This window comes from Lytechinus pictus, chromosome 2 (genome assembly GCF_037042905.1).
Source record: "Lytechinus pictus isolate F3 Inbred chromosome 2, Lp3.0, whole genome shotgun sequence".
Lineage (NCBI taxonomy): Eukaryota > Metazoa > Echinodermata > Echinoidea > Temnopleuroida > Toxopneustidae > Lytechinus > Lytechinus pictus.
The window spans coordinates 51,701,266-51,719,434 of NC_087246.1; the positions used below are offsets into that span (position 1 = coordinate 51,701,266).

The 18,169-nt window shown below is 35.5% G+C and overlaps 1 protein-coding gene across 1 annotated transcript; it reads right to left on the reverse strand.

The window, feature by feature from the left end:
• Nucleotides 1-17,703, reverse strand: LOC129270816 (dysbindin-like). The gene is made up of 13 exons (XM_064095107.1): nucleotides 17,518-17,703; nucleotides 12,888-12,930; nucleotides 11,686-11,788; nucleotides 11,069-11,116; nucleotides 10,453-10,494; nucleotides 9,388-9,441; nucleotides 8,907-8,967; nucleotides 8,578-8,710; nucleotides 6,860-6,992; nucleotides 5,436-5,458; nucleotides 4,390-4,530; nucleotides 3,291-3,683; nucleotides 1-2,817 (listed from the first exon to the last, which is right to left on the reverse strand). Exons 3-13 carry the CDS (start codon nucleotides 11,739-11,741, stop codon nucleotides 2,669-2,671), a joined length of 1,233 nt encoding a protein of 410 aa, XP_063951177.1. The 5' UTR covers nucleotides 11,742-11,788; nucleotides 12,888-12,930; nucleotides 17,518-17,703; the 3' UTR covers nucleotides 1-2,668.
• Nucleotides 17,704-18,169: the final 466 nt, after the last annotated feature.

The following is an 18,169-nucleotide window of genomic DNA, read 5'->3' on the forward strand; positions in this document are numbered from 1 at the left end:
AGTAGAGATTTGGAGAGGTGCAAAAGTTCACAATTACAATAAGAAATAGGAAAGGTTAATTACGGTTGCGTTTCTCAAAATAAAAAAGAAATTTTTACAAATATCGTTCATAAATTCAATTTATGAAGTTATTACCAAACCAACTTATCAAAATGAATTCAGAATTACATGATAACCATATCATTGACCTAGTGGTCAACCAATATCGGGCAAAGATATTCACTCAAAGTTTAATTTCATCCAAATAAAATGATGTTGAAAATTCAATTTATGGCTTTCACCCAGTAAATAAGATCAGATCGATCAAAGCGATCTAATACTGGGTGAAAGTCATAAATTGTATTTTCGATATCATGAAACTTCCCCAGCAAGCCTTTAACATTCCAAAAGAAATGATGTGTTTACAAAAATGAAAATACATGTAAAATTGTGTTTTTTTTACCCGATTGCTAAGAAAGCATGAATGCTTGTAAGCAAGCAACCAGAGGACCGACGGCTTAAGGTCCTCTTCAAGGGACCTGGTTATGAGGATTAATGCATTACCAAAGGGCACTAGCGCATCAAGTGGGAATCGAACCCAGGTCAACGGGATCCAAAACCCACGCTCTACCGACTGGGCTATCGCGCCTCCTCAAATGTAAATTGACCACTAAACATACTGCCATAGATAAAACATTAAACTAACAACCTTCTTGCAGAAAGCAAACAACATTTAGAAGAACACTTTGTGTCATCATAATAAACAATGTGGTTTCAAAGGCCCTCATCTATATTGCCCTGCATTGACACACAAAAGGAAGCAAGTGACATGAAAACCAAATTTAAATTTTGATGTTTTCATATTCTAATATATTTTTTTTCCACTTCATTGAAAAACACACAATCTGCTATGAGATATGGTTGATTAACCATCATGTTAAACCACCAATCCATTGGCATTTATGTATTTAAAATGACTAACACATTTGGATTTTTATGTATTACAGGAAATACATTATTTCTTGCTTCCTTTAGTCAAATAGGGCAGTATACATGTTAGGTCACAGTTCAGTTCACGATTGCACTCAAATACATTTAATTGCTGATACTAAATAAATGAGGTGCATAGTCATTAATGCAGCACCAATAATCCAAATACATTCTCATCAGCATTGATATCAAACACTTCCTCACAGTAATTTCAATTTACAATGACAGAAGATTATATGTATATCATATGACTTTAAAAAATATCAAATTTGAATGAACTTCTGATGATATATTTCAATTTCATTGGTCACAAAAGACAGAAAATTATTGTTTCCTTTCAACAAATAATCAGAATTGGTCAAGGCTCTCACACACCAGTGTGGTAATTCTAGCTACCATCTTTCCATTTTTTTTGCCCAAGGCCAAGTTAAACACAGGGGGTGATATTCCGATAATTAAACCTAGGTTTAAGAGTTTTAAATCGCACTTCTATGGAATGCTGGGCTTCATATTATTTCTTCCATTCTTGTGACAATTATCATTCTACCCATTTCACGACTCAATTATTATTATTGTTTTTTCAACTTTTGCAGTGGGATAAGAATAATTTTTAATGGGTTGATGAGTTGACAACTGGCAATCCATAAAAGTAAGGTCTAAGTTAATCCAGGATTAACTAAACCATGACTATCAGAATATCATCCACGATGGTTATACAATATATGTCCAAGACCAGATATCTGTCTTTAGCTATTAAAACAATAAATAATTAGGTTTATTGTCAGGGGCTTGTTGCAGAAAGAGTTTCGATGAAACACAACTCAAAAAATCAAACACAACTTCATTTTCAACCAATGATACACACATATTCAGGACTTGTGCTTGATTTTTTTTTCATTTAAACGCGAACTCTTTCTGTGATGGGCCCTTGACCTGACAGTAGCAATTACCTTCACACCAGGTGTTTTAAAACCCACTGGGTGGGATTCTAATAGCCATGGTTTAGTTAAACCTGGGTTAATTTAGACCAAACGTTTATGGAATGCCAGTTGTCAACTTATTCACCAATTAAAATCGTTCTAAACCTGCTGCAAAAAGTTGCCAAAAAATTAATTATGAGTCGGGAAATGGAAAGAATAGCAAAATTCAAATATATAATTTATTTTAAAGAATTGATACATTATATTTGCTACAAATATGGAAGAAATAATTTGAAGCCTAGCATTTCACACTCGGGATAAACCTAGGTCTAATAATCAGAATATCACCCAGTGAGACCTGGGTGTTTCATCAATATTTTCCCCTGACAAGTTGCCATATCTGACAACTTTCCTTGATTCTTATTGGCTGAGAAGCAACATTACTATGGAAACTGTCAGACAACTCCTTTCATGAGTGTTATATTAAAAAGTATCATGGGTTGCCCATCACCCGCAGTAAAATCTGGGTTATGACTAACCAACCTTAATAATCAACTCATTGGCTCACATAGTCACTGTCTCACTACCAAAGAATGTTTAGACTCGGACTGCAAATTTACCCGAGCATCAGAGATGTAGTAGCTCTATTACAGGATTTTCAAGAGCTTTCCATCAAATCTTGTGTCAGCAAATCATAAAATAATCTCTTGGAAACTGACAAATCTCTGCCTTCAACACAGAGCGGTGGGACTATCATCCATGCAGAATCCAGTGATCTGCTATGATTTTGATGTTGATTCATCTGCATCTTCATCAGGGGTTCCAAACTCATCTTCTTCCTCCTCCTCCTCTTCTTCCTCCTTGAGGCCGTTTCTGGTAGAAGCATTCTCTAGATGTTGTTGCTTATCCTGTGAGTTTTCTGAGGAGTCTACAAAGAATCAAGAAAAAAAAAGAATATTGCTAAATACTAAAATACAGTCATGCCAAATTCCCTGCAAGTCTTAAATAATAGTTGGATAGTGGAAATATGCTGCTCTTACATTTCCAGTTGCTTGACATGAACTACCAGTGGTGGATCTAGCCAGGTCAAACACATTTTTCATTCACTCATATATATAAACATTTTTTACACAAATAAAATTTTTCAATATGAATTATACACAATCACAATCACAATATAAATACATATTTGTTAACAGAAGAAGTCTTGGCTGTTGATAATGTGATTGCAAACAAACTCTACAGATTTATCGCAAACAATATCCAGGGGCAGCTAATAAGCAGCCAATCCCCCCCCCCCCCGGGCTAGATAGGGTTACGGGTAAAATGAACCAAACTTAAGTGTACTTTGAATATCCAATACCTGCAAGTATTACTAATTGCAGATACATCCAAGCTTACCTTCTCCTTCACCCTCTATATGTGTTTGTTCTTCATTTAAATTGGCTTCATCTTTGGTTTCTGCGACCTTTGAATTCACAGAATCACTTCCTTTGGACTCCTCTTTTAGTTTCTCATCTTCTCCACTCTGTCCTATCCTCTCTTCTCTCCTGTCCAATGAGGCAGTGCCTTCCACTTTAGCTGCATCCTCCTCTTCATCCTCATCATCACCATCATTACTCTCTTCATCCTTTGTCACTGGTACTCTTTTTCTGCTCGAGCTCCTACTGACTTCCTCGTCCTCTTCGTCAGGTCCCAGGAAGTCGTCCAGAGCTAGTTGGTCATCCCTATCGACGGTTATCTCAAATTCATCCAGTCTGTTCTCCAATTCCTGAGAGGATTGGGTCACTGGAGCTGTGTAGGGGATTGAATACAGAAAATAGAAATGTGACTGAAGGCGATCACTACCCCCATACTGTGACAACTGCCTTATTGCCATGATATACTATTACCATGGAAATGAATTTTCTGCAGTTGTATGCTCCAAACATTTTTTCCCCTGATTTATTGCCACATGATATGCCGTTACAATGGCAACACAGTTTGTGACACATTTGATGAAAATAAATCTTGCACATCTTCACTCCAGATGCCTGTGATCTCAGGGGGAGTCACAGGATATATCACGCATGGCTGGGTTTTTTTTAACTTGGCATCTTTGCAAATCTGTCTTGGCAGCAAGAGGGTTCTCTTACGATTTTTCTTTAAAGACCATCGACAGGTCTTCTTTCAAAGGCAATCACATAAAAAATTAAAACGTTTGAGGGGGGGGGTCTTATTCATGGACAGGCGGTCCTTATTTTTAATCAAAGTCAATTTATTTATTTCCAGTGTAGAATCATCATTCATCATTTATTTCAGTCAGCACTTTACCTCTTACGAAGGGTTACTAACTTACTGACTCTCACACCATGATGACATCTCTTCCACATCTTTCTGTCTTGGGTAACCTCCTCAAAAACAATTAGATATCAATATTTATACCATATACATACATATCAATTACAACAATTGTGGAACAGACAACTGAACTCTGAATAAGTGGATTTGATTGTACTACCTGACATTTTCCCATGAGTCTTGTAATGGGCCATGTCAGCAGCAAAGACTTCTTGGAAGGCTTTCTGTCTCTCCTTCTTCTTGGCATCTTCCCGGTCTTCCAGTCGACGGAACTTCTGGTTGTATTCATCCAGCAGACGATCTGACAAGACAAGGCGTGTTTAGTGCACACTTATATATATATATATATACAGTAGAATTTCTGGGGGGTGTTTCACAAAGATTTAAGTATGACTTAGAGTCACACTTAAATGTCTAGTTGCGTGCGGTATAAAAGGCATGACCGCATTGGTCAGATCATGCGAAGAGGACACGAACTACTGCATATTAATCAATAAGACTGTGTGTTGCATATCATGTATGCATCAGCATTTAAGTGCGACTTAAGTCATACTTAATCTTTGTGAAACATCCCCCAGGACAAGGTCCTTGGGACCAAATAATCATCTTGTCATCAAGGTTACAGAAGGGATTGTGTTATGTCAGGTTTAAGAAAGATGAAAATATGAAGAGCAGGGACCCTGGGCCCCATTTCATTAAGCTCATTATCAGAGGCAAGTTACAAAATACAGTTATAAGCTATTGAAAATGGAAACTTGATGGCTGAAAGCAAATTTGTAATACAACTTCATCTTTATTACAAGTTCCAAGAAACTGGGTATAGAAATATTGTTAATGAGAATAATGTTATATATGATCTCTTCATATTGGCTCAAATTCACGAAAGGTTTTCCATGAACTATTCAGATTCAGTGTATAATTGCACTTGATGTAACAGTCATTGAGAAAGGTCCAATGATAAATGTGCACTTACAAAAAAGGGTGCTAAACTCAATGTGAATTTAGGGCACATGAATTCAGTGCACTTTGCAAAAAGTGCAATATTGAAAAGTCATAGATTTCTTACTTTTTCACAAATTTCATTAATCAATTACTGAAATATTCCATACATATTAACTATATAAATAAAATTGGCACAAAAAGAATTGTTTCCAATTAGAATCTCCTCACAGAAATTTCATAAACTTTTGAATACAAACAACTTACCTCTTCTCTGTAACCTCTCTTTTCTGTAACATAAAATATGAATATAGAAATAACTTTACTAGGTGATTACTGGGCAGGAATGAGGGCATTGCTATTTTCTTGTGAAACTTTGTTGTTAGTGTCAATGCAGCAACTACCAAGGATGGTTTGAATACATAATAAATAACATAGGATTTGTATAGCACACATATCCATCCACCTTGTTAGGTGCTCAAGGCGCTCCTATATTATCCCGGCTAAGCTAGTCTACCGATTCTGGTGCTAACAGCTCTTTTGAGGAATTACTTCCTGCTGGTACCCATTTACCTCACCTGGGTTGAGTGCAGCACAGTGTGGATAAATTTCTTGCTGTAGGAAAACACGACATGGCTGGAAATCCAACCCAAGTCCCTCAGAAAAACTTTGATGAACATACTCATGACCTAAACTCATAGAGAAGTTATTGATATCATGGACTAGATAGATTTCATGCAATAATGACTATTCAGAATGGATTTCCTCACAGAATTATCACAAAATTTGTAAATGTTGATAGTCTTCAGCTGTGTATTAAGGCCACCTCACACCTTACGACCCGACTGGTCTACGACTGGCTTGCGACTGAGTGAGTAGAGATGAATCGCAAGGTAGTCATAAGCCTCCACACCGCACACCTTGTGATCCGACTACCATGCTATGCTGTCTGCGACTCACGCATGTGCGCGCTTTTTGCTTTTTGCCATAGCAACTGAGAAAATGGCGCTTACTACAGTGTATGCACGTTGTATATCATATACGCATCGTGCAACTCTGCTGTCTGACTGGCTGGAAGTTGGATTGAGCTTGCGATTCAGTCATAAGGATTCGATATGTCAAATCCTTACCATTTTCCTTGCGACTTGTCTCTGACCGGTCTGCGACTCTCAAGCTGACAAGAGCTGTGACGTCACATCTTCCCTCACTCAGTCGCAAGCCAGTCGTAGACCAGTCGGGTCGTAATGTGTGTGGTGGCCCTTAGCCATTGATCCCTATGCCCGAGATATCATGGTTTTGAATGGTCTATGATAAAAAATGTGATTTACACTGAAATCAAATCATATTCAAGCATTACACAACTGTTCCCAGTCTTACAAAGAGTTGCAATCGATCCATTCAACCACAACTATGGAAAGCCAGCAACGTCAACATCTGAAGTGCATGTCTTTTTCAAACTGTTTTCTTGATATGATGCATATTCATATATCAGACTGATTCATATATTCATCGTTTTCTTGTGATTTCAGTATGCTTCTCTTTGTTTACAGAGGACATTGTGCATATTTCCTTGAGAAAAAATCACGACAACGATGGATTTACAGAGTTGAGGTTGATCGGATCAATCTGAATTCTTTGTAAGACAGTGCCCTGTTCTTCATAAACTTACTGAGAGAATGTTTCCTACTTACGATTTTTGCTCCTTGTATTTCATGAATTCTGCCAGCTGTATCTTCTTGTTGCCTAGCAACTCCTCCTCCTCACATGTATCTTCAAGACTCTCCAGCATGCTCTCTATTTCCTCAAAATTAGCTTCCAATTTACCTATAGAGGGATATCATTATTGCAATTTATAATCCAGGAGTTATCTTAAAGCTGTAAGTTATGTATGACTCTAAAGGTAAAGGAATGTAGCTGCATCAAAAACCTGGCCCCGTCTTACAAAGAGTTGCAACTGATCCCATCAACCTCAAGTATGGAAAGCCAACAACGTCATCATCTAAAATGCACGTTAGTTCCAAATTTTTCTAGATATGCTGCATATTCATACATCCATTTTTGGGGGGTGAAAATTCAGTGTGCTTCTCTTTTGTTTACAAAGGATATTGTGCAAATTTTCTGTAGAAAGAATTATGACATGGATGGATTTCCATACAGTTGAGGTTGATCGGATCAATCGTAACCCTTTGGAAGACGGGGCCCACAGATATCATGGGAAAGTCTGTAAAATCAAGGTCAATTGCCTTCACATCATGGTAGCTATAGAGCTGGTTTACTTACATAAACCCAACTCTGTGAAATCATGAAATCCAAGCTGAAAAGTGACCACACTGGAGATTGCCCATTCAGATTAGCACATATGGGACAACGTATTATTATTGTTTGGAAAAAGACTCAACATTTGGGCGGAAGACCATGCTTGATTTGTCAATTTCTCAGCAATGGCACATTTTCTAACATAATCATTTGAAACATATTAATTTATGTATATAAACACTTTGGTAGTTGTTTTACTGAATTCTGTTCAACTCATTTTAGATTGTTAACACAACTGGCATTTACATGTATTTTAAAGACTGGAAAATGCTCTCGGGATTTCGAGCTAAATTGGTTTCTTGAACATTTCAATTCCTATTAGTTGATGTTAAAATAGGATCATTGAACATTCCAGTATTAAAATTTGATTCCTATTTCAGAAAATTCTCGTAGGCCTGATTATGCTTCTCATATCACCAGACCAGTGGCAATGAAATGAAAAAAATAATGCTTCTCTATTAAGTTAGCAGTCATTCAGGCATTGACCCTTTAACTACGCTTCTGCAAGGAAGATTTAACTCAGCATAAACCCAACATAGTTTCTGCTTGCAGTTTTGAACATAACTCAAGGGAATGAGGTTGCTGTAACTCCATCTATTCAAAAATATATTTTGTGATTTTGAATGCCAAAAGCAGTTTCCATTTCTTATAGGTCATCATTTTCATCATTTGTATCAAGCCTCACACATAATGTTCACTATTGCAATTTAGCTTAAGAGAGGGAGAGAGAAAGAGAGAGAGAGAGAGAGGGAGAGAAGATAATTGTTGAGGAGAGGCACGTATTAGATTTTTAAAAATATTTAATGCCATTTTCATAATTTAATCTATAAGGCCCTCATATAAATATAAAATTGATGAATAAAATACAAACTCTAAATGGGAAAGGAATTCATGGCAGAGCTGCTAACTATAATATTCATCTTTCAGGGAGAATTCACTGAGGAAGAAGGGGGAGATCGTTCTCAATTACACACAATCAAATGAAGGAGATCAATGTATCAGGAAGAAGTTGAAAACCTGCGTTTTTTCGCTAAAATTTCAGTCAAGTTTCAGGGAGTCTCCCTGACCATCAGAGAAGTATTGTAATACCTACCTAATGTTACTGCTAGATTCTGGATCTGTGCGACCATGCCTGGCACTTCTTGAAGTCTAGTCTGGAACTGTTTCCAGACCTGGACCTGTTTGTCATGATGCTCTACCAACTCTAAGACAACCTTGTCATTTTTCTAGGGTATACAAAAAAATGAGAACACCACCAATGATAAAAACATGAAATAGGTATCAATATAAATACATGTATAAAAACTTTAAAAGTGATGTCTTTTTCATTCAGTATGAATATAAATGAACTATCATTTCAGTCATTAAAGAGGTTTACATTTGATTTATATATGAGTGGCAATCAGTAAGCTTACAACATACCGTAGCTTTTTCTGCAGAGAATTCAATATTGACATGTAGCTGAGTCCACATCTGTTGAAACCTTAAGAATTAGACAAAATATTGAAACCATAAGTACTTTCAAAGCAATTCTCACATCAGAACCATTACAAACACTTTCACTAAATAATGGAAAATGTAATAATATTTTGACACAGGCAAGTCCAAGATAAAATAATTCCTGTATTGTATTATTTTTCTGAAGTTTGATTTATTTAAAAAAAAGATAATTTAAACAAAGATAAGCCTTAATATTTGTAATGAAAAATATATCACAAAACCCACAAAGTTATTAGTTTCTTCAAAATCAAATAACCACCTCATCTGACAACGTTAACACATCTTTAAAACAGGAAAATGATAATATTCTATTTGAAGGAGAGTGATGATTTATTAAAATTTACTTTATGAAAGGATTAACTGTTTAAACTACATCTTATTTTGATTTTCTTATGCAATTTACCTGTTGAGGATTTCATCGCCAGCATCAACACATTCTGGTTTAAGAGATGCAAGGCTGGGGAAAATGAAATAAAATGGTGGTTAGTTCCCTGTTTGAACATCTAGACTTTGTCAAAATAGTAGCATTTTAACACGTACCTACTATACTTACTTCTTTAATTCTTTGGTTTATTACATGCTAACATCCCACTCCTCTTAAGCTCATCTCCAATTTAATGAGTGTTGATCTAATACTAATTAATTACATCACCTTGTCTGTTAGAAAAAAAAAAGTTATGTAGACACCAACTAATTTGCCTCCTATTTGTTTGTTCTTATTCATTCATTTCAATGAGCAAACAAATATCACATCATCTTGCTTTTACAATTGTCTTTCTACTGACTAGCAATATAAAAAGCACAATTATTCATAAAGGTCAGAACAGGCGCTAGTGCGTTTGGAGTAGCATCATTTCAGAACTTGCTTATTTTCTACAAGTTAGTTTAACAAATTTAGATGATTAAAATTCAGTCTCATGGCTATTAAAATTCAGAATGGCTTTTCTGGTATTGTAATCACCAGAAAAAAAAATGTTGCATAAAAGTGATCCAATGCATATAATCTTGCAAACTTTAAATGAATTAAGATGACAGTTACTATAGCGAGTCAGATTATTGAGTATCCTTAAAGTGTGACGGACCTTCTAATCAATCTTTCGATACCCTATTTTTATGTTTTCTCTACATATGACAATGAAGGTTTATTCAAAGGTTTGATTATAATTACATGCTTACATTAAATTTCTATTTTACATTATTCTATGTAGGCACCAGCCAATAAGGAGAACCTCTCAGTTCTTTTATGTGATCCCCAGGCATTGGCTGGTGCTAAAATTTCAAACTTCTCGTCATGTTTCTATTGTATTTGTCATTATGTTATTATCTTGCCAGGAAATACAATTTCCAAAAAAAAATAATAATAATAAAAGAAAAGACAGACCAGTTCTTCCACCTCTCATATAAAAAAATATTTTCACAGACCATTGCAAGAATAAATTGAATGCAATAAAATAAAAAGGGGGCTTACTCTGCTGTTTTGCTGTCAAGAACATGCAATTCACCAGGCAGTCTAAAAAGGCAAACGAGGAAGTGAATAATATATTTATAGATACTTATATAAATGTACACTCAAGAGTATGTTTCAATGATCTGTAAAACCTGTAAAAAAATATCTTGATTGATTATGGTTTAAGACATTCTAAATCAACGCAGAAAAGATTTAAGATCAAATTTCTTACAGGCAATAGACTTTTAGCAAAAATTTGAATGTATTGTCAGAAAATACATAAAAATTCCCACTCCAATACCAAAATATTGATCTTCTAATCTAGTAATTACTTTGCATTTAAGTCACTACATCAAACTAAGTTGCACACATTGGCATCTTGAACAATTTGAGGATAAATATTCATACTTTGTTCAACATGTTTTTATGAGACAAAGGCTGTTCCCAAATTTTGAAATAAAAAAATTAATTATGTTATAAAACAGATTTTTCTTTCATTTCCATGTTCCCTTATTTTTACCAATCAAGCCCTTTTGCCAAATGATTAGGGGAATGAGCTAGGAACTTGTGCATAATACTGAAATAAAATGGTGTTCAATGGATTAAATAAAAATAATTGGGAATGAATGCAACTCACTTCTTTGATCGTCCAACTTCTCTGGCCTTCTCACTCAGTGACTTCAAACTGAAAAATATACAAATGAAAATTCATAAAGTGAATCATGCATGATTCAATTAAATATAATGAATTTATCTGATATTCAAAGGGTATATACCAATGACTATGTTTATGATTTTCAGGTTGATGAGGTTTGAACCTTGAAAGATGTTCTGTTCACTATATGTTGTTTTCTCTTCATTATTTTTGTTTTCAAATGAATAGAAAATTTTGTTCTCACATAAATAGTGTGTCAGAGCATATTTTACAACGTAAATTGTTGCAGGACCATCAATGTTGTAATTATTTTCTTAAGAGGTAGATACTTTTATCCAAGTAAAATGAAAAAAAAATCAAAATTTTGGAAATCAAAGAAACAGGACTTCATGAAATTGCACATGTGGGTATATAATCATCACCAGCTTCAGAATTCCATTTTTTATAACTTAGCTATTTTTCTTATCAGATTTCAATGAATTTTTCAGTTTCCCTTGTTTAATTTGACCCTTGAACTCTGCTGAAAGGAACATTTTCAGCCTGGATTACACCTTCACAATTTAAAAAAATTTCAGAAAATGAAATTGATTAATACTTACCCAGCATTCAAATCAAGCTGAACAGAGTGAATCTTCTCTTTAAACTGATCAAACATCTTGCTTGAAATAACTCAAACTTCATGGGCCACTTCCAAATAGTGTACTAAAATTGAAAGCAACACAAGATAGAATTTTATAAGAGAATGTAACACATTTTTACATCGACGTTTTGTACTTGTTAAATGATTTCTTTTTAAATCAACGTTTAACGTTAAAGTAGACCGATAAATAGGTCTACTTCTGTCACACATTTGCTCCGCTGAGAATCCATCAATAGACCGATGACGGCCATTGGGCTCGTAGTGGTGGAGCTCCACCGACGCCTTAACTACATGTAGGCCTACAGCGTCTATGGAGAAAAGGGTGCAAGAAAAGGGTGCAATTTTGCACCCTCCTTGATTACTCCTAAATTTTGCTTTTTGACAGGGGAAAAAGGAAAAAAATATAAAGATAAATTTATATCAAATACAATCAGTTTACCACCTTTCAGAAAAATATGCTGGAAAATAGCGAAGTTCTATGAAAAACAATCTATCAGGATCAGCCAAGTTCTTCTTCGATCGCCGTCAGCTACAGCTGAACGTACGGACGCGCCAGCGGATTGGCTGGCACGTTTGTACACTCAGCTGTAGCTGCAGTGACAGCAATCAAAGAATTGTCTCAAATGTAAGTTTCCCTTATTTTATTACATTTAAAGTTAAGATGAATTAAAATGAGTAGACTCTAATGTGACACATTTTCAAATTCAAGCATGCAATCATAAGGAAAAGGAACAGACCTGCACACAACTCTGATTTAGTGATAATCTCACTAAATACTTGGATGCAGGGAAACACAAACCGGTATATGCGGTATTGTCACCTATGAGGTCCATACATGTTAATGTTTGGACCTCATTGGTACTCACTCACACAACATACTAGGACTAGGAGTGGTCCTAACCTAAGTTAGGTTGACACAGCACAGCAATTGCCAGGCAAATACATATAAAACACGAAGCATAACGGGTGGGACTAAACAAACAAAAAATTGCCAGATCGAGTCTGCTAAGCCTATGAGTATGTTTATGCCTATGGCTACAATAGCTTGAACAAACAATAAATATCAACAATATATTTTTAATACCAAGGCACCCTTTCTTTATACAGCAAGATAAAATTTCCTGTCAATCAGCCTGAATCAGGTCAAATGTTACCACTCACCTCGAGAAGCTCCGTCACGACCGCCTATACATAGAGATGTATACTAGTAACGCTAGAGGGCGTACTTCGTCAAATCGCTGTGATTACGTGGAGACCGTCCGCCATTGCTCGATAGGTATTCGCAGCCTGCCATGCGCGTACAGTACCTATGGGGCATGTACACGGATGAGCACAGAACATGACAAATTGATGACATATGAGCACGAAAGCATATGGAAAAGCAAAATTGTAAATATTGCACTGGATTAAAGTTCAAATACAACAAAAATCTAGCAAAACTGAGGTCAAAAGGCCTATATAGGCCTATCTATAGCGCATAATATAGGCCGATACAGCTATAATACAGGCAAACGATTTAAAGTCCCAATTGTTTTTGCTTAGGTAAAATTTCGATACATTAATATGACTTCTATTTTCTAATGATTTGGAAGAGATGAATATCAAAAATAACATTTAGGCCTAGGTCCTGATAAATAAATTTAATGTGTTTTAATATGATTTGATGTACATTAACCTAAGAAAATTCATAGGCCATATCACAGTGTCTGATGCATCTGAGACGCTGTATCGAAAAAAAAAAACCACGATTGTATTTTTATAGTTCATAGTTTCCTAATTACTATTATGCTGATTGCTGATAATTTATTTCTTCACTTTAGATAATTGTTATAATTCATTTTCCATATATATCTACACAATAGGGCCTATAATAACTCGATCCCTTTTCCCCATGTCTTACACGCTGATGTAAACCAACATCACAAAAACTCGCGAATCATAAAATGACTTTTTATTGATATTTGGAAATGATTTACGCATTGATTCAGTTAAAAATTGATGATTTAGATTTCCTTTGCTGGCAACCATCCCATCATATTTATAAATATGTATATAAAAGTATACTTTCTTACTTGCGATCAATGTATAGAAAAGTTTGTTGACAGCAAAATTTGCATATCAAATGCGCGCATGCAGTCGTACAATTTTGCAATGTACAGGAGGCCTAATGGGGGGGTTGGATGTTTATGTACAGTGTTATTGCCTTGCAAACATTTTAAAACTTCGGAGAGTAAACAAATCACAATGCGCAAAACAATTTTACTTTGATTTTCTGGAAAGTATAGACTTGATTCTCCCCGGCTGAAAATATGCTGATCGGCAAACTGGCTGAAATATTTTGTTTATCGCCGTTGTTTCTGATCCTATAATGATTAGACCAATATCATGTGAACAAATCAAGGATAGAATAATAAGGAGAGGAAGAAGGGGGAGAAGGAGAGAAGAAAAGGGGCGGGATTATGATATATAATTTGTATTATACTATAAAGAATATTATTACTACTGCAAGAGTGTATAAAACTAATATCATGAAAGACATCAATGCAAACTTATCATAATTATGAAAACGGTTGCAAAATTGTGAGTACTAAAACCAAACATAGAAACAATAATATTGCAAAAGTGACAATACTTGGAATAAGATATTAAAAATCCTAATTTAATCTCAAATTTGATACCTGCCTTGAAATTGTGTTAATTAACTGTGTCTGTGTCGCTTGAATAAATGAACTTTATGGCAAATATTTGTAAGCACTGGCACCGGCCTAACATATAAACAGATAAACACGCGTTTTGAATATCCAGTTTTGTTTTTCATTTTAAAAGTATAACTGAATTTGATTTTCTAGTTTTCTTCCTTTAATGTCATTTGCTGGCCTATGGACATGAGTTTGGTTATTCGATCAGTTTTTTTTAAATAAGATTTCCATGGATGAACAAAATTATTATATTATGTTACGGCGTCGCGGAATGATTTTGAAAGTGATGGGGTGTATAAAATCACAATCATTTATTATGTGTAATGTTCATTTTCATTTCAGGGAGGGGTCCGGTCGCGCCCCCTGTATTTTATTTTGATCAGTATGTTAAAGCGAATTTGCTTAGGTGTGTTTGTTATTTTAATTGCACACACGGCCCCTAAAAAGCGAATTAAAACAAATCTAACTTAAAGTGAAGGGAATTAAAACTGTCATTTTTGAAAAGTTTGAACAAATTAGGCTATATTCTCGACATTTTAAATCAATATTTTATTTTCGGGCCATATAGGCCTGCAGATTTTGGGGAATTTATTATGTTCCTATAAGAACAAAATCAGCACGTTCACCAAATAACACAAATTTCAACATTGATGGTGTAACGGGAGGCTCACCAAGAACAATAATGAGATGCCCTTTAATAGCGCATGTAGATCAAAACACTAACTTATACAGAATTATTGTACAACTTAATATATAAAAATGATAGGCCTATATTTCATACAAATTAAAGCAAGTTACATATCATGTAGGCCTATATAGAAATTACAAAATTATATCCAACATAAACATAGAATCAAAGGACGTATATGTGGGAAGGGTGGAAGGAGGACGATGCAGTTAAAGGTATATAGGGAAATCCAGAGAAGGGCTAATTCACTGCAGTCTTTTGAATTAATTGTCAATCTTTCTATTAATGTCCGCTGTATGTTTTTATTTTTATATGATTGTTTATATGATAGTATATCAACATTGTTATCTATTACAGGCCTATAAACGGACAGGTAAATGCAAATTATTTAGAATTTCATCCCGAGAAATCAGGTTTTTAAAATGCCAAATTAATAGCATAATCCCCATGTAATCACTCTAATAGTGTATTGAGATGCAATTTGTCATTCATATTTTCGATTTTTATGAGGTTGTGTTCTTTTCTTCAAGATAAAGGCCGGAGACGGCACCCCTTTTCACAGCGTTACAACGCACGAGCTATGGGTACATCCGGGTACTTTTGCGAATCTATACCTATCGAGCAATGGCCGCCACGCTCCACACAATCACAGACGTTAAGTACGCGCGCCTATGGCGACTCCGCACTCTAGCGTAGTTAGTATACATCTCTATGGGGATATACGGCTTAGATCTTGTTGTTTAAAGGTGAATATGTGATGACCAACGAACGTAGAGGGCAGCAACACACGACAGTGTTGCTTTTAGGAAGGTCCACTCCGCTCAGATTTTGTGACCACTTAAGCCCCGCCCATCACTCAGCGCACTTTTTTGGTAGATTGTAGAGTTGATTTTTTTTCGTTTGTTCAATTTTACTATTTTTTATGGATACTGAAAACTCCAAGAAATAATGTAAATATTCTTTAATAACTGTTCATTTATTTTTTGAAAAAAGTAAGACAAAACGTAATCATGATTCTTGTAGTTTGCACATCAATAAACATACATAGTCTGATGACATTGAATTACCTCTTTTCTGCTTAATTTCGCTGCCCCTACAAAGCTACACCAGCCAACACGAGAGCCAATACCTTGATCTTCTGGCATAGCCGCGCCGAAACTTCCGGGACACAGTACATCGGTGCGCGTACTGCGCAAATGCAATACTGGCCGCACTAGCTGGACTGGCAGGATATCTAGACGCTACTCGACTTAGCCAGATATGGACTTGAACGATATGGACTTAATTAATCTGTCATTGATGTGGCACTAACTGCCAGTTGCAACGATAAATGATCAAGGTTAGGATCCGAATTTTCCCCTACAGTGTAGATCGGAGTCTGAAAGTATAAAAGAATTAATCGATATCCACGAATCCGACCCAACTTTTTTGCAAGACATCAGGCAGAGCTCGAATACGGCCACCAGTCAAGCTCAAGCCCAGGTAAGTCCTAGTCTAAAGTTAGACCTAATTAACAGACCAAAATTATCTGGTCCAGTATCGAGCCATATATGTTTTGACGGGCCTTGACTTGTGAACTATCAAGAGACGAAGGTATATGTCACAGCTACTTTTTTCATTCCATAATTTCATCCTAATTTGTGCAATTAGCATGCACAAATACCAGCCAACCGTATCCTACCTCCGCATCGACCGTACCGGCCGGCCGGGGCGCTGGCGCGGTCAGCCATGGCGCTTGCACTCAAGCGATGGCACTGTTGCTGGATTGTGTAGGCGCATTAATGTGGTGCAGCGAAACATAGATGAAGAATGTTCAACCTCACGTATATTTGTTATCATGTTGATATGCGAAAGTCATGAAATTGTTTTCACCACCACGTAATATTTTAGGAAAAATACAGAAATGAATATTGAATATTTTTATGCGTGATATTTGCTGTAAAAGTCTATCAAGTAAAAATGTTGAAAATGAGGAAATAAAAAAAAATCAACTCTACAATTTACTAAAAAAGTGCGCTGAGTGAGGGGCGGATCTTAATAGCGGTCACAAAATGAGCTTGACTAAATCGGGGTGAAATTAGCAGATTGGTTTATTTGATGGCATAATCAATCCTGTTTACTGAAGAATTAAAAAAACAAAAGACAATAATCTGGTAATATTTTTAATTTTGAAATGTGGTACATTTTTTGTCAATTGTTTTTATATTTTTCTATTTCTATTATTGGGATTTAGTCTTGTCATAATCTGTTATTTTACCTCTATTTTGTTATTAATCTCTGAATGTATCGCGTCGGTTCATGGTTTCGTTGGCATGCCTACCAAATTGTGCGCGCACTTCATTTGTAAGCGCGTATCGAGTGGACCTTCCTAAAAGCAACACTGTCGTGTGTTGCTGCCCTCTACGTTCGTTGGTGATGACCATAGAGATGTGATATGGCGTCACTGCATGGCCTGTGATGGTTAATATTAACCCCCCCCCCCTAACCTGGCTAGGCCTAGGGCCAGGGGCGATTAAATTGAAGGAAAGGGATGTGATAATTAAAGGGATATTCCAGGCTGAAAATAATATGGTTCGAACAGCTATCAGTCAAACAAAACACTGAAATAAAGATCCAAACTGGTCAAGGAGCTCCCTGGGTCAATAATTCATGACATTTTAAAGATTTCTGTGAATTACTAAGTATTTCTATTATGTATTATCTATGCATGTATTCATGAATATGTAATTAGCAAGTTGATGATGTCATATCCCCACTTGTTCTTTTGCATTTATTGTATGAAATTATGATTATTCAAATTTATCCTCAAGAATGAAAAATATTGGATTGATGACTGATTGAACTTGAATTCTTATTTTTTATAATAAGGGTGAAATACATACATAATTCATAAGAAAAAGGACAGTGGGGGAATGGCATATATATATATATATATATATATATATAAAAAAAAAAAAATATATATATATATATATATATATACGTAAGGGCGAAGTCTATGAATGGGTTTATTCTGTTATAATACACATTAACGTTAAGTCGAAGGTACTGAGAGG

What these genes read in the sequence shown, in the direction of transcription:
- LOC129270816 (XM_064095107.1), bottom strand. Translation starts at nt 11,741, where the DNA reads ATGTTTGATCAGTTTAAAGAGAAGATTCACTCTGTTCAGCTTGATTTG. An exon ending in GAAGTTGGACGATCAAAGAA is followed by an intron (nt 10,495 to 11,068) that starts GTGAGTTGCATT and finishes TTGCCTTTTTAG; the next exon opens with ACTGCCTGGTGAATTGCATG. An exon ending in AAATACAAGGAGCAAAAATC is followed by an intron (nt 5,459 to 6,859) that starts GTAAGTAGGAAA and finishes TTTATGTTACAG; the next exon opens with AAAAGAGAGGTTACAGAGAA.